This window comes from Chaetodon auriga, chromosome 17 (assembly GCF_051107435.1).
Source record: "Chaetodon auriga isolate fChaAug3 chromosome 17, fChaAug3.hap1, whole genome shotgun sequence".
Lineage (NCBI taxonomy): Eukaryota > Metazoa > Chordata > Actinopteri > Chaetodontiformes > Chaetodontidae > Chaetodon > Chaetodon auriga.
Window position 1 is genome coordinate 8,943,574 of NC_135090.1, and position 24,473 is coordinate 8,968,046.

General features: G+C 43.6%; 1 protein-coding gene across 1 annotated transcript; it reads right to left on the reverse strand.

Moving 5' to 3' along the window:
• Window positions 1-1,517: 1,517 nt before the first annotated feature.
• angpt2b (angiopoietin 2b) lies at window positions 1,518-22,466 on the reverse strand. Its single transcript, XM_076753720.1, has 9 exons — window positions 21,640-22,466; window positions 16,123-16,278; window positions 15,278-15,399; window positions 13,152-13,384; window positions 12,602-12,726; window positions 9,674-9,775; window positions 6,712-6,878; window positions 3,873-4,003; window positions 1,518-3,627 (listed from the first exon to the last, which is right to left on the reverse strand). The coding sequence occupies exons 1-9, from the start codon at window positions 21,955-21,957 to the stop codon at window positions 3,467-3,469; spliced, it is 1,515 nt and encodes a 504-aa protein (XP_076609835.1). The 5' UTR covers window positions 21,958-22,466; the 3' UTR covers window positions 1,518-3,466.
• Between the last annotated feature and the right edge of the window lie 2,007 nt (window positions 22,467-24,473).

A 24,473-nucleotide genomic window follows, 5' to 3' on the forward strand; every position in this document is an offset into this window, starting at 1 on the left:
TCTCAATCATAATTCCCTGTTCCCCAAGTTGCTAATATTGGATTTAAATTCTCATTTTGGGAAAGAGACTTATCTGCTTTCTCGAGAACAGTTAGATGAGAAGGTTTGCACCGCTCTGTTATCTGTCTGCTAAATATAAAGCTACAGCCAGGAGCTGGCTAGCTGTGCTAAGCATAAATACTGAAAAGAGTGTAAAACAGCTAGACTGGCTCTGTTCAAAGGTAACAAAATACACCTACCAGTCCCTTTGAAGCTCACAACCAAACATGTTCAATCCTATTTCTGTAGTCTGTACAAAAACTCGTGTAGAAAATGACAACTGACTATATCCTGGCTGGGCACACTGACTTCCCGGAGCATTGTTATTACCTTGAAGTTGACAGGCAACCTATAGAGACTTCAGGAAGCTGCTGCGCTCAGCCAAGATGTAGTTCAACACATAAGCACTCGTAAAATCGCAACTTGTCATTTTTACTGTGTGTGTTCAGACAAAATGTCAGGCGAATTGAAGAATTGGGCGGCGGTGAGACAAACTGACGTAAAGACGAGTCTGTAGAAAAAAGTACATTTCTCAAAATTATTCCTCTAAGAAGCTTCAAAGTTAATTAATGTAGTTTCCCCATTGTCTGACACTATGACATACTCTGTATAACCTGTGTTATTCCATTGGTCCATTCAGGTCATGTGACACTGAGTAAAAAATGAAAAGCTACGCTCCAAAATGGAAAATGTTCCACGTGTTTTGCATCATTTTATAAGCAGATTCTGTGCGTGTATGGCATATTTGGTTTGTTGAAAACCTTGGACTCTCACTAGATTTCTAAATTAAGTCTTGTGGGATTGAGCAATGCTTGTCTCAAGGAGTTGTAATGATGGATCTGCCAAAGAGCTTAAGTATTACATGGTAAAACTATTTACACTGTGCACGAGGAGCTAATAGCGATGAAAGACAAATCTCTGCTAATAAGAGTCTATGTTGAACATTCCATATTTGTAAAAACAGTAAAATAAACTATTCCCTTTAGGTTCAGCACTGTGAGAGCGAGCATAAACAACATTATTGTCAAATATTGACAATATCATAACACAGTTCTAAAGTTGCTATCTCCCTGTCTCTCTGCCTCTGTGCCTGCAAATAACCCATCTAATAAACAGGGACTGGGACAAGTAGAGAAGCAATGCAGCCCAGACTCGGGTCTGCTTCACTGGACCTGAACACAACCATTTCATCTGTTGAGCCAGTAAGCCAAATCAAGTGGTCTTTATTAAAGTCGCTTTGATGGATTCACCCCTGGCCTCCCCGCGGTGATCTATCGCCTGTCCGGCTCTTGGAGGTCGTAATAAACTTGTTTAGCAATGGGGTCACTGCATGCAAGCCAAGCATGTACGTGCGAGTGTGTATGTGTGTGTGCTTGTAGCGTACATTATGTGGCTCAGGCATATCGTCACGAGCAGTGTGTTGTATATCCATATAGCTGCTGTCACTGGATCCACTAGTGATGATCTTGGTAGTTTTATTAGATTCCGGTATGATTGCATCATATATATTATACAAACACATTTAAGCAGTGGCCAGGCACCGCAAAAGCTGTTACCCCTTTGAATAGCTTCAGTGTCCTGAAGAGCTCCTGCATATTTCTAATAGAGCAGTAAATCCAAGGCAGCCTGAGGAAGACCTTCAGAGATTCAGTGAAGACATACACAGAATAGCTATTTATTGGGAATAAATGAGTTTCCTCTTTTGTTTAGTATGGGTTTTCCATCATCAGAGAGCAAATACTTGTCTCTCTCATAAGCAGCACATGTCAAAACAGCTCATTATATACATCCGCAGCTGTATTAAGCTTGCAGCAGTCGGAAATGAATCCCACTCAGGCGCTTCTTTCGGCGCTGGAGATGAGATCTTTAAGTGCTCTCTCTGTCCTCCAGTGAGCGAAGCGCAACAATTAGCAGACACGGCCAGCCCGCGTCCTTGTGTGTCGTCTTCCAGTGAGTGACGGCTGCTATCCGCGGCGCACACCGGGACACCCGGGTCGTTGTTAGTCGAGGTGAAACCCCTCCGCTTTCTAATGGGCACCACAGGGACCAATGTTATTGGATGATTCATCAGATCAATGGCCGGGAGTTCTCATCCAGCATGTGCAGCTTGTTGGAGTTTATGCAGCTTACATGGTAACAAGCACCTGGCACTGTTTATTATAGTCACCAAAGACCACGTACGATTTTATTGTTTTAACAAAGTCTGAATTGAATTTACAACTTTGTTCCCAGATGTTATTACAAAATGTTTCAGTTTTGAAAGTATATCACACCAATGAAAGCGTATGATGTACTTTTATGAGTGAAATCTCTCACAAATAAAGTTTTATGAGAGGTGTGCCTGGAAAGAAACGGCGATATTCCATCATGAAAAGCCTTTTGGAAGACATAGCAAAGGGCAAAGCCTGTTATTGTTGCTGTTCTTTATGGTTTTTTTTTATGAACATTGGTAAACTATTGAAGTCACTGTGTTACACTGTTATCTCGTGTAAAATGTGTATGGATTGAAGTAAAGTTTTAAAGAAGTACTGATGTTTTATAGCCCGATGATGCTACTGGAGTTACAATCATTGCATTGGAGCTTAATAATTTAAAGGTATACTATGCAGGATTTTCCCAAAAACAATGTACAGCCTCACACAAAAGTCATCAATCACCGGTTTTGACCCGCTAGAAGTGTGTGATGGAGTGTTTACCTGCAGAGACCGTGCCCTCTGCCTGTATTTTCTTATTTTGCTGTGTGTGGAACTTTCTGGGCTGCAACCTTTGGGAAGTGAGTGTGTAGCCCCCAGCCAATAACAGCTTGCACATGGGGTCGGGACTTAGATAAAGTGCCGGACAGTAAGCAGCAAGCATCCCAGAGCACACAGCACCTGCATAGTGTATCTTTATATCACACGTAACATATTGTATATCAAATACCGAGCTCCAGGTTAATAAAGCATCAGGGGTGATTTTTTTTTTAATTAGTTGACTTGGTGTAAACTATACAAAAGTCTGAATCATTGCAGGTTTTCATCACTTCACAACACAGAACATACGTTTTCATACCCTAGTATAAAAATAGGTTAATTCTTTTTATTAACTGCATGTAATTTGGGGTTTAGTAACTGCTCGTATGTAATTGGATGTGATCAGTTGTGTTTTTGTCACCTGCAGCAAAGCTCATACCCTCTGTCTCCTCCCTGTCTCAGCTGAACAATCCAGCCTGGACACCTTTGTGACTAGATCTTGTTATCTCGTATGTTATTGGCGTTTCTCACTCGGGATTTCGCTGAAACCACAGTCATTTGCTGAGAGTCTGCACACGTCTCCTCCGAGATGTCCAGAAGCTGAAACCACCAACAGTCTGATTTGAATTCCCTCTCAAAACATACAGTTTTCTGGATGTTGCTCATTATATTCATCCGAGGCGATGTCACTGCCATCAGAAGTTTGCCGGCCGCACCATCATGGTCGTCATGGTCGCCATCAGATTGGGACCCTTCCAATAGTACCACTTAATGCCATTGTAGCGAACCACGCTGGATGACCCGGGGTAATATATGCCATTCAGGTTGGATGGACCACAAGCCTCAAACCACCAACCTGCAGAGGAAATATGTGAGAGAGTTCAAGGAAAAAGTCTGAATTAATTGAATTCGTGCTCATGAAATGCAACACCCAAATGTACAGCTGGAAGTCAGCAGTAACTTTATATTGGCGCAGAGGGAAAATGAAATGCACTACAGGACATTTACAAGGGAGTGGGTAGAAATGTTTAACAGGATGGGATGTAAGGAGAGACAGAATGAGACGATGGGGGAGAAGGGGGGGAGGGGGACGCTGCGCACCTCCAGATGCGAGCTGGGCGCACTTGCAGGTGCAGCGGTCGTTGTCTCTGTCCTTGGTGCTGAACTGGGTGCCGGTGTGGGTGAGGCTGCTGGTGCGTCCAGCTGTGCCACTGAAGCCCTCGGCGTGGAGGCTGGATTGGGGAGAGCAAAAGAAGAATCTCAGTGAAAAGCTCAGCCGCAGGCAACGACCTTGCCTGTCGGGCGCTCCGAATGGCAGTGAGCGGTAACTGGCCCAAAAAAGTGTTTGAAGTCCAGCTTCTCTGAAATAAACTCAGCACAGCACAATCATGTTTACCACATCGGCCAGTCTGTTATTTCTCAGTACCACAGGACACCAAAAGGATGAGAGAGGCGAAGTATCGAACCCACATTTCTTTGGTTGGAGCGACTGTTCAGGGGACAGTTTGTAATTCACTTTTAATTTTCCTCTCTTTGTCTGATTTGCCTCTGGGCATACCTGACCTTAGAAATACGTTTTGGCACACCCAGTGCTCAAAACCCAGCACTCTCTTCGAGTGCAGCTCCATCTAGTCTGTGTAGACGAGAGCACTGTTTGATAAAACTCTTGCCTGCATAAATAATCTCACAGTCAAAGAATATAGAGGTCTAAACACCTGTAAACAGCTGAAGGGGATCATAGTATATTTTGCAGTATATTATACTTCACAGTGTATATACAATAGTTTTTAATCCAAGGTACCGTCTCTAGGTTCCCGTTATTGCCGAGCATCAACACAAAAACTAGCCTAAAGAATTCTCATTATTTTTCCTCCATGCTGTGCTTTTGTGAAACAACCCAAACAATCTGAAAGAAATCTCTGCCCAAGTTAAATTGATCCGCTCAATTATTTTCATACAGCGACCCAGTGTGTGTGTGTGTGTGTGTGTGTGTGTGTGTGTGTGTGTGAGAGACTGTTTGTCCGTCAATGTGTGTGTGTCAGTTCTGGTTTGAAGAGAGTGGACGAGGAGGTCAGCCCCGCTGTCTGGCCTCTCCTCTGCCCTGTCATTCTGTCTAGTTAGTACCGGAGTCTCCCCTGAGTTATGTGACCCCCCTCCGTCGCCCGGGGCACGCTGTCTGTGATGACTAAATGAAGAATCCTCTTCTTGAATTTGTAAGTTCACAGGGCAGGGCAACACATCATGAGGGGCAGCAAGAGGACAGCTAGAAATGGGGGTTTGCCGGGGGCCGGGAATAATGATGGCACGGCAGAGAGGCTGGAATAATACATGAAGGAGATATTTTGTCAGACGACTTAACTTTTCTCTTCGTGATGGATCGGTGAGGGGAGAATTAAAAGCTATCAAATAAGGCAGGATGGCAACCACGAGCTGCAGGATATCCTATTGGAAAGAGAGGCCTGCAGACTGCGCCAGCTCTTCCTACTCTAAAAAACATTTGCATTAGCCATGACTTCCAGAGGTATTAGTTCAGCAATTCCACAAATACCACAGACCACAGGCTAATCCTTCTCAAGGTGACTGTCTTATTTTTATTGTTATTGTATCCTTTAATGACAAATATACTGTTACATTAAAAGGAATGCCTACCATTGGTTTTACTATAAGAATGGCTATTCTTGGCTACCTCAAAGGGGAAAGTGGTCTGTCATGCTGATGATTAATGTATGAATAATGTTACTGAGTTTTAGGTGAAGACCTTCATGTTGCTCTGGGGAGCAGACGGGATGCAGCTGAGGAGGAGGATTGCTTTGGCTGACTGGCTGCATAGCATCACAGCCCCAGCTTGGGAGTTATAATTTAATCCCACAGACGAAGCCAGGGTCTTCAGCATGCTAGGAAAGCTGGTACATATTGAACTAGTTACACAGAACATGATCTCAGAGGTAGCAGGCTACAGAGGTGATTATATTCACTCAGGTGCTTCACCTCACACGGCGCAGCCTACAGCGAAGTTGTGAAACGTTCAGTTTCATCACGCTAATTATGTGGAACAAACTCAGGCAAATGCAATTTGCTGCACTATTAGGGATCTTGGAAGGCAGACACCCACATGTGATTATGATTTGTCATCTCTCAGAGCATCAGTCTCCATAAACTTACACAAAACAAGGGCGAATTCCTGTGAATTGAAGTGAAATCTAAACCGAACTATTTTGGTTTGTGTTTTATTTCTGTCTGTTTCGGAGGAAGCTCGGCTTCAGCACACCCACACATAATCTTGTTAGTGATTGCAGGGTTACCGGGGAGCCTGGTTTGAGTTGTCAGTTCCTGGCAGGGGCAGGTATTGCCGGGCGTTCCTGTTATACTCCAGTGGATGCGGCTTCCCTTTGGGGATTTTCAGGGGCAGCGGTAGCCGTGGTGATGGGGAAAGAAAAATGGAGGCAAGCGAAAGTGGCTGCGCGCCCTCCACTGAGCTCATCATTTTGAATGACATTCTTAAAAATGGCCCAAGTGGTTCCTTAACTTCAGGGCTCGGGGATCAGAAAGCTTAGAGAACGAGAAAATAGGGAGGAATTTGAACTGTTGATAATGGTTTCTAATCTGTCATGATATTAAGAGTCTCTCACCCAGAGGGAACGACTGAAAGGGTGTGCCTGCATCGCAATTATGCCTTTCACAATGGACGGCTCTTAATAAAACACTTTGCTGAAATTAAGCACCTTCATTATAGTCCTATTTATGTCTGAATTTTGACAAAGTGAGTGAATTGAACGCCGGAGTGTGTGATAAGTGTTTTAATGTCGTATTTTCACATCCTGTGCTATCAGACACTAATTGGATGATTTACTCGTTCAAGTAGAGGACTTTGATCTGAGCATTACATCATTTCAACCCAAAGTAAACACCTGCATGCTCACTCATAAATGAGACAGGTTACCTGTAGCTGCTGTCCTCTCCATCTATGTAGAAGCGGTCGTAGTGTGAGAAGGCTTCGCTCCCCTCTCTGTCTTTGAGCTGGACATGCAGGCTGTATTCCTGGGAGCTGGTCAGCTTGTGGATGATATCATTCCCCAGCCAGTGTTCCCCAGATGGCTCTCCAAAGCCCTGGATTAGACACAAAGAGCAAGAACCAATAGAAAAATATTGTGGGGGGTGGGGGAGTGGGGATGATTTTACCATTGTCCTGCCAAGTGTTTTTGGAGTTAATATGAAAATAGACCTCAATTTAAGAAGTCACATTTATCATTGTGATGGCCTAAGACAGTCCACTGAGTTTATGAAGTGAAATACTCCACTCCCAAAGTTAGGGGCCGGTCATCTGAGACTCTAATTTGCACTAATATCTTACCAATGATCCATGTGTGCCTGAAAAACTTAGAGTGAAATAAAACTGATCCACTGTTTGAACCTCAGAGCTGGACATGATCATTTTTAAGAATGGAAAACAACACTGATTGATCACTAATGCAGAGTAAACTGTGCAAGAAGATAGGAAATATATTTTGATTAATGTGAAGCAAAACAAATGCAGATGCTTTTGCCAAATAAAGGAAAATGAGGAAAATGTGTATCAGTTTGATATTTAAACAATAAGCAAGATTGCATGTTTTTACCGTTCGCAAAGTCCAACAGAGCGATGAGCTAACTGCACGTGATTTCCCAGCCCCGTGTATCGTTACCAAATAACAGTCATAACGCCAGCAGACAGGAATCAATAATAAGTTATACTCTAAATAATCACATTCATATTTTAACACCTCAATCTTCAGACATTCAGAGATGAACAGAAGCGTTTTATCTCAGCATGTCAAACATTCCATTTACATTAGCTAACATTAGCTCAGGCTACATGAGCTTAGCATCCAAAAGGAAAGAATCCACTTTGATCATAGCTGAGTGACTTAGCTTTCATCACAACCATACCACAACTACATATATGATCACTAGATGAATGACAATAAACAAGTCTGAGTTTCTTTAAAATGCATCGTTTTAATGAGCTACACTGTTTGTCTAACATAGTGGTTATTGTATCATTTTTTTTGTATAATTCTAACATCATTTTGTATTTATTTATTGTCCCCTTCAGATGGAGCAGTGACCCCTCCCACACAGTTATGGCTCAAACACAGCATGGGAGATTTTGGACTGATATGTCCGACAGCACTCTCTGCCACCATCATCAAACCATCAATTAAGGGGATGTCTTGTAGAAGAATGATGCAGTGGAGCTGCTCTGGCTGCGTGTGGTGTTCCCACAGCCTCCTGAGACTCTTAATGTAGGTTTTTTCTTCTTTTCTCCAGTCGTTTTGTATGAAGAAACAGGTATGTAGAAGATAAATGTCAAGTGCATCAGATAACTGTCAAGTTAATGTAGAGTGACGTTAGCAGGTGGAAGGCACGGTGGTGTGATCAGGATGTTACAAAGGAAGTCACAACGTTGAATGAAAACAGATACAGATGCTGCCGTACAGCATGATAGCGTTCACTCCAGGGAAATGACACTGTATGATATGTTCTATTCAAAGAGAGACCTTAAAGGAGAGGCGAAATAAGGCTTCAGTGAACACATCTCACAGAGGACTATTAAGTACAAAATGACACTTGCTTGGCTCAAGTGAATCTCAGGGGCGGATTCACAGTGTGATAAGGCCAGTTGGTTTAGAGGATATGTCGACTGACATTCAGTAAGCATATAACCATTAAGACTGTTTACTTTTGTACATTTTCAAGGCAGAACTGTGAACAAACAAACTCTACATCTGCAGATATTAAGCATTCTTCGTTCAGAAGGACATTTTCTCCTTGTTTACCTGCGGATTCGGAGTCACTTTGTCTAGCTGTCACACTCTCTGTTTGTTATTGGTCTTAAGTGAGAGCAAATATATAGTGAGAGCCCTGGAGCATTTATCATTTGACCAGCAGGCCTGGGTGCAACATTTGATCAACACTGGCCGCAGTTTCTGAGAATACGGAGTGTGGGCCGTGGCACTGAGGCATTTTGGTACATATGTTATCTGCCATCTACAGGGCCCCTGTGCTCCCACGCCCCAACTCAAAGCAAATATTTATCATCCTCTTGTGAAAATATTGTTCTTGAAAGGAGTTTTTAAGCTTTTTTTTTTTTTTTTGGTGGCTCTCTCTTTCAGTCTTTCTGTTTGCAGTCACAGTCCTCTGTGGCAATTGATTTGTTGACGTGGGTGAGAGACAAATTGCTACTCTCGCTCAATCCCAAACTAGCCTCACTCATTTGTTCTGTGTGTAATTTAACACAGTTGAAAGGGCTTGCAAGCCTATGTTTTTCTCTGTTTTTCCCTATTGCGCAAACAGAATATCGATTCTATTGAGAAAACTTCGTGATGAGATTCAAAAAAAGCATTATCTAAACGCAGGTCCAAACCAAACAAGAGCCGAACGTGTTTAAACATTCTTGATTTGGCCAGAGCACTAAATCAACTTCAAAGTCTCCCGTGTAAAATTATATTATACGCAGTTTTTATTTGGAAATAATGTCACTTTCATCACCACACTAATTTCCCCGCAGTGGAGAGCTGGAATCTTAAAGATGTATACAAACAGTAGAGCTCTGTGGGTCATCGAAGTACATGATGTGCTTATGTGTTTGTGCATGAGTGTGTGTATAGGGGTGTGTGGGAGTGCAACAGGGAGAGGGAGTGAGAGCAGGTGCAATAACATGGGGGGTGGTAGGGAACAAGAGGGCGGCCAAAGGCAACAACCACAGGTCACCTGGGATCACAGGCTCGCCGGTATCCCACGCCTCTACATGCCAAACCCCCCGCGGATCGTTATTGGAACCTCTTGTCCAGTCCTGCAGCACCGATCCATACTACCTGCACTGATAATGATGTAACCTGACCCCTACCCTCTGCAGAACTCACCATTTTGTAGTCCCTCCACCCACGATGGAAGTCAACGGAGCCGTTCCTCCGATGCTGCAGCACCGTCCATCCGCCGCCTCTAGTCGTCATGTCGCAGAACACCTGTGGAAGCAAAGGCAACTTAAAGCCGGGCCTTGTGTTCCTACAAAAATGTGTGGAGTGAACAAAATGTGTCTGAATCAAAAATAATAACTCTTTAGCTTGTTTGCTTCGTCGAGCAGCAGTTGTTGATGGTTTTTGTATACTTGGGGGCAGCAGAACAAGCAGTAAACACATCTCATCATCACCTGATAGAAACCACATTTGCCACAATGATAGCACACATTCACTTTGGAGGTGTGTTTCAAGCCAAATATAAGACCAATATTCACTCTGCTTTGGTCTCCACCAGCTACTGAGGGAGATATCTGGCTATTTAGCAGCCAAATGCCTCACTGTGTTAACGAATATTGGTTTGGTATCTTCAATCTCAGTGGCAGTATTTAAGCAATATCCGGCTTTTTCTTATTATTTGACACCGGAGACAAATCAGTCCTGACTGTGTGTGTCAATAAATGGAGATTAGTTTCAAAATGTCACATTTTTCAGCACTGGAGTGGTGGAAAGTAGACATGAAGATAGAAAACACCCTGTAGTCTTTTCTGTTATTTGAAGGATGCCTTGAAAGCCTCAGGAATGGGGGGGAGGGCACACAACATTTCAGAGTGTCCTGCAATGATATGACCCAGGTGGGAAGGAAAAATAACATATCAGCATGTGCTCTTATCCCCTTGAGTGGGGGTTGAGGAGGAGGCATCTGCGATTTTGGTTCCACACACTGTTTTCTTTCTTACTTGGCTGCACATTTTACCATATGTAGATATGTTTTGAAGAACAAACAGGAATTAATTCCACTCATTCATCTGGTGACAGAATTTGAAATGCAGACTTGTTCAGGGACTTGTTTTACATATTCAAGGTGTTAAACTGGACATATTCCAGCTTCCCTCCGGTATCGTGATTAAATAACTGAGTGCATTACTTCCGTGGGTGGTGAGATTAGATGCTTTTTCTTGCTGAGATCCTTTTAAATTGAACAAGTGTATTCAGTCTGCATGCCTGCTTTTTCAGTTTGCTCAGGCACTATGTTTGAATCCCTACGCAACGTTGTCACCTCAAATTATAGATATTGCCAGTGACATTTCTGACTCGATAAAAACCTCCACAACCCGCAATGTGGGTACTTACTGGTGGAACAAACTTGATTGCCTGGCCGGTTGCTTGAATGTTGTCCACCAAACAACCACCCTGACCTGTCTCGAGAGTCATGCAGTATAGATGGCGGTATGTGGACAGCATCCCAAGGGCTCTCTGTATTTCGACATCTCAACTGGCTGTTTTCTGCTAGAAAGGAAATGCGATGTTTCCAGCTCTTTCCCAGAATAGGAAAGCTAACTCAAGGTCAGAAGGCACTCAGGTCTTTTACCTCAGCAAACAGAGCCGGCTGGCAATATGCTGTGATTATCCTCTGGCACATTAAGTCAATGATCTGGCCTCAGAGGCATCGCACTGAATACAGAAACAGCATCTCAAAATAGAATTTCTCAATATAAGTCATTTTGCCAAATGTAGTCGTTAGCCTGATTTATACCAGAGCCACATTCAATACTCCAAATTCACTTATTATTAGCCAGCAAGAAATCACTTAGGGCCAAACACATTACAGTGAAACGCAAGAATCCAGACAAGTTTAAGCATATTATGATTTAAAAAAAACAAAACAAAACAATTATAGTGTGATTATTCTTTGTAAATGGCTTTCATGGGACAAAATAATCACTTCACAATATGTGTCTGGAGAGAAGTCCTAATGTGTTTAATTTTATGAGCCCTGTGCATATGTAACTCTCAAAAATATGCACAAGACTTCTTAAAAATTAAAAACCAACATAAATTATTTGGTTTGTAAACATCATCATTATGCACAGCCTCTGTGATTAAAAGTTAGATAGATGGATCTGATATAGGCAGATCTTCATTACACATGTGTATATGTTTTTTTTTTTGTCTTTTGTCCAACTGAAGAAACCCGCTCGCTGCTTTGAAAATAGGGCAATTTGTATCTGCCCCAGTTTTAAGCAGCCACCCAGATTGCCAGCCACATTGGAATTAGATGGCATAGATTGAAAGCAGCAATGATTTGGGGAGTACTAACTTGCATCAGTGGAAACGTACATTGGCCCCAGTTGGCAGGAAACACATGGCACCAAGGCCTAACACCTGGCTGCCTTGCCCACAGGAAATGAAGAGGAAGAACGGGAGAGAGAGAGCACAGGCGATAGGAGATGGTGCCAACCAGCAAACTAGACTGAAAGTAATGAATAACAACAAGCTGTTTCACTGCTATCATTCTTTTTTCTGTGGAAAGCTCAGAGGGTAAAGTTCCCAGCTATGAGTGCTAGCTGTGATTCAAAGAAAGGATAGCCTGCTGGTGGATGTCATGGTTGGCTTGGCAAGGTCTGGCTACCTCAAGTCAGCGGAGGTGCCTCTTAAGCTTTTCTGACTTTGCATTCAGCAGCACACACTCACTCACCGTGAAGCCTGCGGGGCTTAATTCTCCTGTTGCTTATTATTTTAGCTTCCAGTAACCCAGCGTGGCATTTCCATCAGCCTCTATACCAAAACCCTTCAAATTACCATTACATGAGACTAGTTTGTCCTCTCGGTGTTTACTGCTGTCCACGAAATAATGATAAGCTGCCTGAATGGCATTGTGTAGTGTGTGTGTGTGTGTGTGTGAGCATTGCATTATGCAGGCTGGGCCAAGTGAAATGATTCCAGTGCTAAATATGGACAAATGGATGAAATGTCTCACAAAAAAAGTTTCACGTCACAGTCGGTTAGGTGATATTTGCAAGAAAAGGCCAGTGACCTTTAAAGCCTTACTACCTTGACAGTCTGGGTGGAGTTGGGGAGGCGTATGCTATATATTCCACTCTCTGTCATTCCAGATCGCAGGATCTCCGCACAGTCCCTGAAACTAAGCGGCTCCTCCTTGGGCACATTGGAGATTTCTGCAAAAACATGCAGGCATCTATTTACAGATGGCAACCTTATGGGTTTTGCACACAAATCCCAACCCCATATGTGAGTTCTCTTGTAATGTTAAGCCCTGGCTTAAGCCTGCAATGTCTGCGGTGTATGCGTGTATGTAGTGTGTCTGAGATTTGAATTACAAGCTGCTCGAGGTGATATTTCTCTTGTAAAATGCTACTTTTTCAGACTTAACTGCTCATTAATGAAATACTGTAGATCCTCCTTTTGCCTTAATGAAATCCTGGTGTTTATTGATGCTATTTGTCAGTCTGTTTTGGACTGAAGAAGTAATGAATCATAGGGATGCAATATATAAGTGTGTGTCTTCTGTAAATAAATAATCAAATAATGATTTTGGCAGAACAGTTTGCTCATTCAAAGACAGTAAACCCCTCAGCCTTGCCATTGCAGTGGTTGACCATAGCCAGCAGCTGCTGAACCGTGTCCGTGAGCACAGCCTGCTGTCTCTGCAGTAAGGTGCTGTTCAGTATGGAGCTGCCCAGTTCACCCTGGAGCTGACCGACCAGTCGACTCTGCCTCTCCAGAAGCGCTTGGAGCTGCTGCTTTTCGCTCTCCAAGCCCTGCAGCTCCCTCCCATACCGAGCCTCGAGCGCTAAGAGCCTCTGTTCTAGAAAACTGACAAAGACAGAAAGTCATTTTGAGTCCAGTGTTGAGTTTCCCTAAAAACATCTGAAGACATACTATTATATCAAGTGTTTAGGTGCATGCTAAATGGAATGGGTGGGAGGAGGTATAAGAGAGTGGGTGCAGGTGGTAAATCCATTTACCTTTCACAGTGGAGGTTGCACAAACGTGCACATTTGCATGAGGATGACTAATAGACATCAGCGCGACAGTCTCATTGGGCTAACATCATATAAACACCTGTACTGCAGGAGCAGTCACAGATGGGCCTGCATGCTAAACCTCTCCATCATAGCCATGAGGCAACAATCTGACAGAGTGTGTGTGTGTGTGTGTGTGTGTGTGTGTGTTTGTGTGTGTGTGCATGCTGCCACACCCCCACCTCCAAATGAAGATCATAAATCCCTGCAGCCTGATCTTTATGGCTTTGACTAATGACTCTGCAGCAGTTATTTATTGAAACAATCCCGCCACCCAGATTGAACAAGCTACTTTTCAGCCTTGTGCACACGCTGCAGCCGCTCTGAACGTGTATCCTCAATCTCCCGCTTTAGGCAGCAGCTCAGTATGAGGCCTGGAAGGAAAGCTGGATCAATCCATACCGTTTGTAACATTACTTCCATTTCATATTTGCTTTGTGGGGGAACACTCAATAAAAGTGGCCGAGCTAGCAAACAAATTGCTCTCGATGATGTGTATTTTACTTTGAGGAACAGTCAAAGTGCAGAACGTGGCAGTAAACCAGCACAGCAATGTTTAAACAGTTAGAGGGTTTGATAGAACAAATATGGCATTTTGGATCACATTACATCCTGAGCAATTACACTGTTATGCTTATGATCTTGTGATATTTATTGTTATTGTAATACAGATATTACTATTAGTCGCTCTCACACAGAATTCTCCACTTCCTGCCAATAGTATTTTACATGTAATGGCTATGAAAACAAACATGTCTCTCTGTTCTTTTTAGTTGGCAGTGGTTCAGATACTGGCTCCATGCCCTCAAGGACCAGCAGCGGTCGCCCCCTACAACCACTGCAGACCTTATTTCCCTTTTATTCCACATCTGCCTGGTCGCAAATCTACTGTGACCTTTCTTATTTCATGCATCACGTCATGGTGTTTACCCTTGTGAAGATGTATTCATTTATTTACAAGTCAGGGCCCTGAAACCGACTTGAAGGATGTGAGCCAAAGGGCAGAGAAGGATCAAGCAGGGCCAGATGTGTAACAGGTGTCGGAGCTGAGGCACTGTGTTCTCCCAGTCACACTTGATACAGATGGACCCAGTGATAAAGAATCAGAAGAGGGAAAACACCCAGCACCCCGTCCTTAACCCCTGCTGGCCTTAATTTGACCTTGTGTTCCTAGAGAGAAGAATGGGAAACCCCTCCCAACGCGCACTGCCTATTCACAGGCAAACGCACACACAGGCTCACACAATACACATTATACTGTTGTTAAGTGCCCTGTTTTTCACATCTGCCAATCATTCAACATAGTCATTTCCAGACTCTCTAAAAAGGGACCAGTTCCATACATGTGCATGCATATGTACAGTGTTTTGAAGGCCTTTATATTTCCAGTTTCAAATAGCTTTTTCCTGGGAAACCATTCTTTGGTGCACAAGAAGAGATGCATTTTATTTTTCCTACAGCAGCTGAGCGAGCAAAGAAAATAGCGCCACCTATAGATACTGATGCCCCATTAACAGAAAATCCAAGAAAAAAAGACAACTTTGTGGAAAGCACAGATCTCGACTGATATATCATTTCAACTGAAGAAATGAATTCAACATAACGGCTCTGAAAATGAAACCTACCAGCAAACCTACTCTTTTGAAGTGTGTGTGTGTGTGTGTGTGTGTGTGTATGTGTATACCTGTTTTTGTCACCGAGGCGAGAGATCTCCTGAGTCTGCAGGAGAATATGTTTCTCCAGCCGGTTAGTGAAGAGCGAGTACTCGAGCAGCTGGATCTCCAGGCGACTTGTCTGGTTTAACACCTATTGATTGACAAAAAAAAAAACAACGACAACAAACAAACAAGCAAAAAAAAAAAAGAAAAGAGAACGGAACAATAACTCTCTCACAGTATGTTCAGGTTGAAGAATAGCCGACGGGGGTATTGATGAAAAGACTCGTGGGGGATAAAAGGGCACCCACCAGCTGAATTCATAAAAGGCACGGTTGGGGATAAATAATGTCACAAAGCGCACGAAGCTCATTCTTTGATCTTACAATGAAAACTCGAGCAAGAATTATCTCATCTGCGCCTGTGACATGTTTTGAGGCTGCAGATGAAACGAAACCTCGAACAAAGCGGCTCAGATATTTGCACAGGTTGCGGCGTCATATCAACTTTGATAAGAGAAAAAGAAAGCATGAGGACCGAAACAGGCCAGTCTGTAATAACAGCTCTGTGGCATGATTGAAGACACATCTGTGTTGTGCTACTGAGTTTTATGTTTTAATTGGCTTGTTGTCAGCCACCGAGCTCAACTCATTGTGTCAATCAGAGCCTGTAGAACCAAATACCAGCTGTTTTAAGGCAGTTACCGCCACCTTTGGGCACGGCTTCTCAGCGGGTTACATCTGATTTACATTTAATTAGCTTTTCGCCAAGTGTTTCGCGAGTGACATCATTTGTTTTTGCATGGGTGTGACCGCCGTAGTTGGCTGCAAGCACGTTATCTCAGGCTCAGTCAAATGCTTCCCATTGGGCTCACCTGGGTCTCCACGTCTGTCAGTTTGCGGGTCTGCTCGGCTGATTGGCTGAGGAGGTTGGTTCCCATCTCCAGCATGGCTGCTGTCTGGGTGTGCACCGCGGTTCTCTTCATTTCCTCCATCCCAGAGCGCACATTCTCCTGGATGAAGTTCTCCAGCTGTATGGAGAACAAGCAGACTTAGAATATTACCCGGGATGTCAGATTCCGGAGTTTCATTGTGGCGATAATCATATTTTAGGAGGTAATGTGCCCATACGTTCACTGACAGCTTGATGCAGTGTGACAGCAGCAGCCTCAGAGTCTTTCCAGCTCAATCTTTTCAGGTACTACGATGCAGTCATGGAATGTAGTGTCCCTAGGGCATTGCAGTGTCTCCCCATCCATCTATCCACCTTTTCATCTGCAAGTCTACCTCAGGCAAACACCAACCCTTGCATTAATAAAGTTACGCAGTGTAGAGGCTTCAAAATGGGATTTCAAGAAGAGCAGTAAGGATATACACCAAGAGGCCGGCATCGTGATGTTTGTGTGCAGGGCTTCAGGGATAGTCACCTCCACTCTGTAATCAATCACGAGGCTCAGAGAAAGAATCATTTGCAAAAGCCTCACATGTTGCATCAGGAGTATAAATAGACTGGCATCCATCTTGCTCCAATAAATAGATTTTCTTATTAATGTGGTCGGTGTGAGCAAATGGCATCTGGAAGACAAATACGGCTTTTCCTGCCGTGAACGATGGAATTTTGTCTGACGTTTAACGGGCAATGGCCTGTGCCTTGCTATAAAGCAAATGGGAAATATTGAACAATAATATTTATTACTTTTCTGGGGAGAGATCAGACTTCACTCGTTAAACCACATGACTGGAAAATGAAGTCTCTGAGGAGAACGCATTCAAAATGATCCTGCTAATGAGCAGCTATTCGCAAAAAATCGAAGAGGATTCGAATGAGACTGTGATTGTTTGTTTTTTTTTTCTCAATGCAAATGCCCACTTCAGAGAGGAATGGGATTATGATAATGCATAGCCACAGGAGAGGGCTTTCTCTATTTTTCATGTGGTCTGAAGAATACTGATCCAAGTGGGCAAATAGAGATGAATCTGCAATTAAGTTGTTTGCCTCCTCGTAATCTTTCTCTCTTTGTCTCTTACTTCCTATTGATCTCTCTCACTAACTCCCTCTTATATTCAAACTCTTCCTCCCTTCCTCCCTCTTGCTCTGTAAATCCATCTCTCACATTTTGCTACTTTAGGACAACTGAAACAGCAGAAAAAATCCCCTCATAACGAAGGTTATGAAGAGATTACCAAGCGGATTAAAGCCAACTCCAGAGGAAGAGGCAAAGATCCCTGCGTCATAATCAGCCTCATGTATTGAAGCTGCTATCAGCCGCCTGTCCAAAGTGTTCCTATTACACTCTTCTGTGATAGAGCTCAATCCAGAGGTCTTGATACACTCCGTCTCCCGCTGCCAATTGCATTAATTGCAGCTCTGTCACATGCTGCTCCATGCAGCCAGATAAATCACATTTGGGATGTAGTGTAATTCTCTTTTATTGTGTCTAAGAGGGCCAGAGTAGGGATCAGTGCTGAGAAAATCAAATGAGTTGTATCACTTGATATCTTAATTGTTGAGCCAATATACACATTTGTTCTCAGTTACAATTACAGAACAGAGGGGGAACATATCTGCTGGGTGTTCTGGCAGATGATAATGATGGACTGAGACACATCACGATAGCTCTGTTTGTGAGGGACGGTGATGTATGTTTCCGTGAAAAAGGAGCCTTGATTGATGTGTCAGTGTGACACCATGTAAATCCACCTTTCACCAGAGATAAATGTATTCTTGGGTCTGTTCACCAAAATGATAAAGAAACCTTCTCTCGCTCTTACTCCTCACGGTGCCTAACCATTCAGATAGCTTTGCTTTTATTTGGAGGTCTGTGTCCACTCCAATGCAGTGGATGAGTGTTTAATGTTGTTTGTGGAGCCAACAGCAAAATGACATGTAGAGGAATCAGCAGCAAAATCTACGTCCAGGACCAATCTCCCCAACGACTCAGGGTAATCCACAGACCTGACTGTGGACCGTTTTAATTGGAACTACTTTCTGTTGAAGAATTGGTCCTAATGAAAACGGTGGACAACGTGTTCTGGGGATTATCCAGAGTAACCAGGACATTGTCTCTGGAAAGAGATGCTGCTGGAGTTTCATCATTGGATGGCAGTGTCGGTTGATCCACTGCTTTGGTCCCCACAGAAACATCTAAATAAAATAATGGGTGGATGGCCATGAAATCCATGCTCTCAAGAGGAATCCTAATGATTTTTGCCACCCCTGACATGCAGTTTGGGTTTGAGTGAAACATCTGGCAACTACTGGATGGACTGCATTTAGATTTGTTCCTCAGGATGAAATTTAATAGTGTTGGCAGTCCCTTATCTTTTCATCTTGGGCCATCACCATGTCAAAATGTTATTTTGTCCAAAACTCTGGTTTATGAGCAGACTAATTAAAATCTCACCAGCCTCATCTATACTGTACAGAGTGTGATGACTTCAAAACATTGAAACCTTATATTCAATTGAAAATAGCACAAAGACAACGCATCAAATGAAACGGAGAAATTGCAGGCTGTTTTTAAAAATTATATCCTCCTTTAGAATTTGATACCAGCAGCATGTTTGAAAAAAGCTGGGCAGGGTCATGTTTACCACTCTGTTGCATCACCTCTTCTTTTAACAACACTCCGTAAGCGTTCGGGGACTGAGGACACCAATTGCTGTCATCTTCAAAGTGGACTGTTTTCCCATTCTTGCTTGATGTACGATTTCAGCTGCTCAACAGTTGGAGGTCTCCTTTGTCGTATTTAATGTTTCGTAATGCACCAAAAGTTTTCAGGGGGTGACAAGTCGGGACTGCAGGCAGGCCAGTTTAGCACCCGGACTCTTTAATCCAGAGCCATGCTGTTCGGCATTGTCATGCTGAAATAAGCAAAGGCTACCCAGAAAAACACGTTGTCTACTTGGCAGCACAAGTTGCTCCAAATCGTTGAGCATTAATGGTGAGAATTGTGTCCCAACAGCTGTTTTCTTTTAGCATTTCACAGCTTTTCCAGTCTTCTGTTGCCACTGTCTGAACTTCTTTGAAACGTGTCGCTGAAGTCAAATTCAATTGTATCATTTTCATAAAACAACTCCATTTCTCAGTTTCAACATTTGATAATGTTCGATGCATTAGATACACACACACACACACACACACACACACACACACATTAGATAATGTGAGTAATGGGGGTGACATTCTTTGGTATTGCCGTATTGAAATATTAGTGGTCCAGAAAATCAAGTCACCAAGGGGTAGCCTAGCTACCTTAATCTCAATGCAATATTTCTTCATTAGCATAATCCACACAGTCTCTTAAAAGTAGTAACAAAAGCACACTCACATCCTTTTTGCCAACCCCTCGGGGCAGCAGATGGCGAAAGGAACTAGATGAGGGGTTGTGTCGGGGGTTAGAACAAAAGAAAACAAACACTACTTCACTCTTGGAAACACCAAAGAAGGAATATGGAACATTAATACAGTCTTGTTGCACTCTTGGAGATTCCTCTGCGGAACATGTCGGATTAGTGTGTGTGTGTGTGTGTGTGCTCCTAAATGTGTGTGTGTGGGTGTGTTTTCCTTCAGTGGGTTTGGGAGGAAGGCTCACAGTAAGAGTCATACCATCCCAGGGGAGCTTTGAGTGAGATCGTGTTTAGTTTCACAGACACACCGACACACACTTGCCTCGCGCTCTTCCTAATGCGTATCACCAGTTTCTCCCCAAGCGTATGCAGATGCGCTTAATGAGCTCCACAAGGTGCTGAAAAGCCTTTGCCATCTGGGGTCAAAGGTCAGTATACCCTCCTGTACATCTAAAAGAGCGTCCCTAGGGTTGTGCTGTGTTTAGGTGGAAATCCCACATGTGGAAATTGTGTTGATTCCAGGCGTTATGTGGAAGAATTTCGGGAACGGAGCAAGATATGGGCTAGCAGAGCGTTTTCTTTAGATGGCGATTTAAGCTACATCTCCTTCATGACCGCTCGTATCACAGCACTGTTTGGAGAGTGAGAGGGAGAGACTGCATGCTGCACAGAATTGTGATGTTTTTGTATTCACAGTTTGGCCAGTGCAGACTGTATGCATGAATAATATAATGCACGCATGAGGGAAAGTCTGTGCTCTGTCTCACTAGCTTTTCTTCGCTCTGTCTCTCAAACACACATACACATACACTGCGGCCTCATGGGATGCTTCCCATGGAAGCTAGGTCTCCGGTTCATACACAGAGCATCAGACAGACTGTGCACAGAGGAGCTGAGTGTGTGTGTGTTTGTGTGTGAGAGCGTGAGCAAGATAGACAAAGAGTTTGAGAACTGATGGTCGACAAGTCAAGGTGTGAGATGAGACACATTCACCATCCCAGAGGTGCAGAACGTCCAGATAGAAGCGAGGGAGATGGATAGAGAGGAGCAGCGTGTCAAAAGAAAAAGGAGGCTGGGGAAAGGAGAGGAAGGAAAAATGCAGACAATTTAGTGGTGTGCCAGAGTGAGAGGAGGAAGTGACAGGAGCACAGGGAGAGCTTCGGCATTCATAATGCCCCATTTTCAAATCCTGAAATATTATCAACATGTTTGCTCTCAGACGGCCAATCTAAACACTCGACACAAACCCATATAATTGGCCCGAGGATTAGCGTATACCATAAATATTCTGTGAGTGAAGCAGACAAGAATAGCGAGACGGGTGGAGAGGGGCGGCGTGTCAGTCAGTCAGTCTCTCCTAGACAATGGCCCAACACTGATTTTGTGCCCTGATGACCTTAGCAATGAAAAGACTATTGTGAAGCCACTTTTAATCGCATCATTTCATTTTAGACAGTCATAATCCGGCCTAAATGGAATTGCAAAGGCCAACGGCCTGGAGAAGAGACGTGCTGAAATGTGTCTCCAGCAGATAAACAAATTTTTCTTCAGTGAGGAACGTACTATATTCGAGACAGGCTCAAAAATGAGTTACGAGTGAAGTTTGTGTGTACTTGTTGCCAGTGGAGGGAAAATACTAATTTAGCAGGTTCAACTGTGTGAGACATATTTGGCACCGTCTGACATTAACAAACTTATTTCATCTTGTCTTTCTCCTCTCGCATGCAACAGGGAGTTCTGGCATCCCAGTGGTCTTAAATACGGACACACAGTCATAGACCAGGCCAGATATGCATAGAGCGAGCATCCAGGAAATCCCAGCTAAGCACTGAACTTATCAATAATCAAGGCCTGTCAACAGATGTTATTGGATAGTGTACTCTGAGGAGATCCCATGTTTTTTTTTCCCCACATTTTGGTCCGCAGGCTAAAATGTGACGTGAAAATGACAAGAAGGAAACAGTGAGACAGCAAAGAGGAGGAGTGGGAACTGTTTGAGAGAGAGGAGAAAGTGGTTTTAGTCAGCAGGTCAGAGATCATACCTTCTGAAGCCACTGGGTGTTATTCTCCATGGCACTCTCCAGACTCTCCAGCTTCCTCTCCTGCCAGGAAGGCCTCTCATTTTGGGCCTTGCCCGGCTTGGATTGGCTTGTATCAGGCTCTGCCTCGGGCGGGGAGTCCCTCTGGAGGGTGTTGGTGACCTGGAAGTCCTTTAAGGGATGGCAGTGCTCCACCTCGGGGAGGACGAAGGTGTAGCTGCAGGGGCCGTGCTGCACGCGGTGCTGTTGGCGCTCTGAGCCGATCACAGCGGCCAGCAGGTAGGCCAGGTAGGCGAGAGTCAGGGCCAGCAGGCGGCCCATGTCAGGGGGAAGAGACGGAAAGGGGAGGGAGGGAGGAGGTTGCTCCACCTGGCAGAGCAGAGAAGTGGGTCAGGTGAGGTCCTCTATCTCTCCTTTAACTTTTCCGTCTATTGTTCAAGTGTCCCTCAAGACTTTGTCTTCCTCCTGTCTTCTCAGTCCAACCCCTGCTATGTCTGTCTCTGTTTTATCACTTTCCCTTCTCCTCTTTTGGCTGGTCCTTCTCTTTGCTGATGCATCCAGAAGTCTTCTTCAGCTCAGTTCCTGCTCCCGCTGTTCCTCCTGAGGGCAGGCTGAAAACACACACAGGAAAGGGGGATTGCCTCCTATTGTAACTCCAACACTAAGCCGGCGCATGCAGCTCGGTCCAGGAAACCAACAGCAGACTTCCCTCCCACCATTTATCTCTCTTCTGAAAAGTTGCTTTCCTCACTGCCTTCTTCTCAACTACTGGAGTCCATGCGTTGGTCCGGAGGAGAGGGGAGAGGAGGGGTTAAGTGGAGAGTGGCCCGCTTCAGGATGTTGGCTGAAGTGGTAAAGCTCTTAAAGTAGAGTGAGAGAGAGTGAGAGAGAGTAAGAGAGAGTGAGAGAGAGAGAGAGAGAGAGAGAGTGGCGTACCTCTACACACACACGCAAATGCACCTCCTTAGCACATAATCACTCAACCACCCTTCCCTCTTCCACTTTCTCCCTCCCTCTTCCACTACTCCTGTTTGCGGGGGTTAGAAGAGGAAGCTGCAGAAATACACAGTGCTCGGAGCACGAACAAGGAACTTTCTCTCACAACTTTTTGCCGCCGCCCCCCCCACCCCCACCCCCCCCTCGCTTTTATTCTTTCTCTGATATTCAAATGTACTTTATTGGCATGGCCGTAATTAATTAAGTACAGTGCTGCACAAACATGTTCTAAAAGTGTTAAAATATTTTTTGAAAGCTAAAATAATACAAGTATGTTTGTTCAGGACATAATTGAGAAAGACAGCAAAAGGTTTGTGTCACATATTTTAAATTCAGAGGTCAGTGACTACAGTTTTCCAGAGCTTTTGACCATATTGTTGAGAAGAAGGTTGTGAGATGAGTCAACACCTCAGGCTCCATGCTCAGACAAATATTTGCCCACTGGCAGACTGTAAACACAATGCAACCACTACAGCATGCTAGACACTGTAAAGGATACTACGCCATATAACATTACTATACTACAAAAAAGAAAAAAAAAAGAGAAAAAGTTGTTACAACGAAATCGTTAAAAACAAAAGTATTAAAATTTGATAGTTTTGCAAATAATTCAACACATATGATGGTAATTGTGAAAAAAATAAATAAATAAAACATTTTTTGGTTTTGGTCTGAAAGAGTGTGGAGTTCTTGGGACTGGACTTATTTTGGTGAAGAACCTGATCCTTCTGTTTTCACACAGGCTGCAGCGTAGCGTCATGTGTTGCTCTGTCTTCGCCTCTTGTTGTTGGCTGAACTGCTTTGTCCGGTTCACCAGGTTTGTGTTTTTGGCCAAGCTTGGTCACTCAGTCTGCATTTCCTTAAGGTATTTAGTTAAAGTCAATCTGAAATTTGACTTTTTATGGCAGGAAATATTAGTGAGAGTGCAGCTATTGTTTCATTTTTTTAAAAAAGGAGAAAACATTTTTGGACAATTCTGCATGAAAGCTTAAGGACTCTGGGTGGCCCTCTGTCACGGCAGTGTTTGACCGACATGTGAGAGCCCATATAGCGCTTATCAACAAAATTCTGCAATTGGAAGGAACCATTGTGCTGTTTATTTGTATTCCAGTCAAAAAGTCGAAGCCAGCAAAGTGGGCGAACTACCTTCCAGTCTGAAAGTGGAAGCTAATTAGCCTAGCTTGCTAACGTTTGTACTGATTCCCACCAGAATGTACTTTCAAGTAATTTTATTTCAACACTTGCTGTGTCATTGTCCAGCATTGTCCAGTGTTGTCCCACTTTATACAAAGGACAGGGCTGTAACTACTGTTAGCTGTCCTTGTATTATGGCTACAGGTGTCTTAATGGAGTCCATCTGTCAAAACTCTCAACAATGGAGCCTCAGCACTCCATGTTGTCTCAGAGTAATGTAGGGAAGCTGAAATCAAATATTGGAGGAACAGCTAACAACATCATGACCCCAGCCAGTTAAATGTCTCTGAATTGGAGCAATATTACAAAATGCACACAGATGTATTAGCTAAATTAGCACCCACGTTGTCAGTGAGAGCCCAAAATTCACAACCCTTGGAGAATTACTTGTGTTCAGTTGATTAAATTGAAACTTCCAATGACAATTTCTTAGCAGAAATAAAATTCAATTTTGCTTTAAATCTTCCTCTCCATGCATTGGTACCCCTAAAACTCATTTCTGTTCATTAAAATGACATTTTTCAAAGTGCCTGACCTTAGCTCAGATGTAACACTTCACCTTTGCCTTTATATCCAAGCAGTCCCCACCTCGATCTCCCACCCCTCTGCCGCTTGCCTGCAGCTTCCACTCTCCTCATTAAACACAC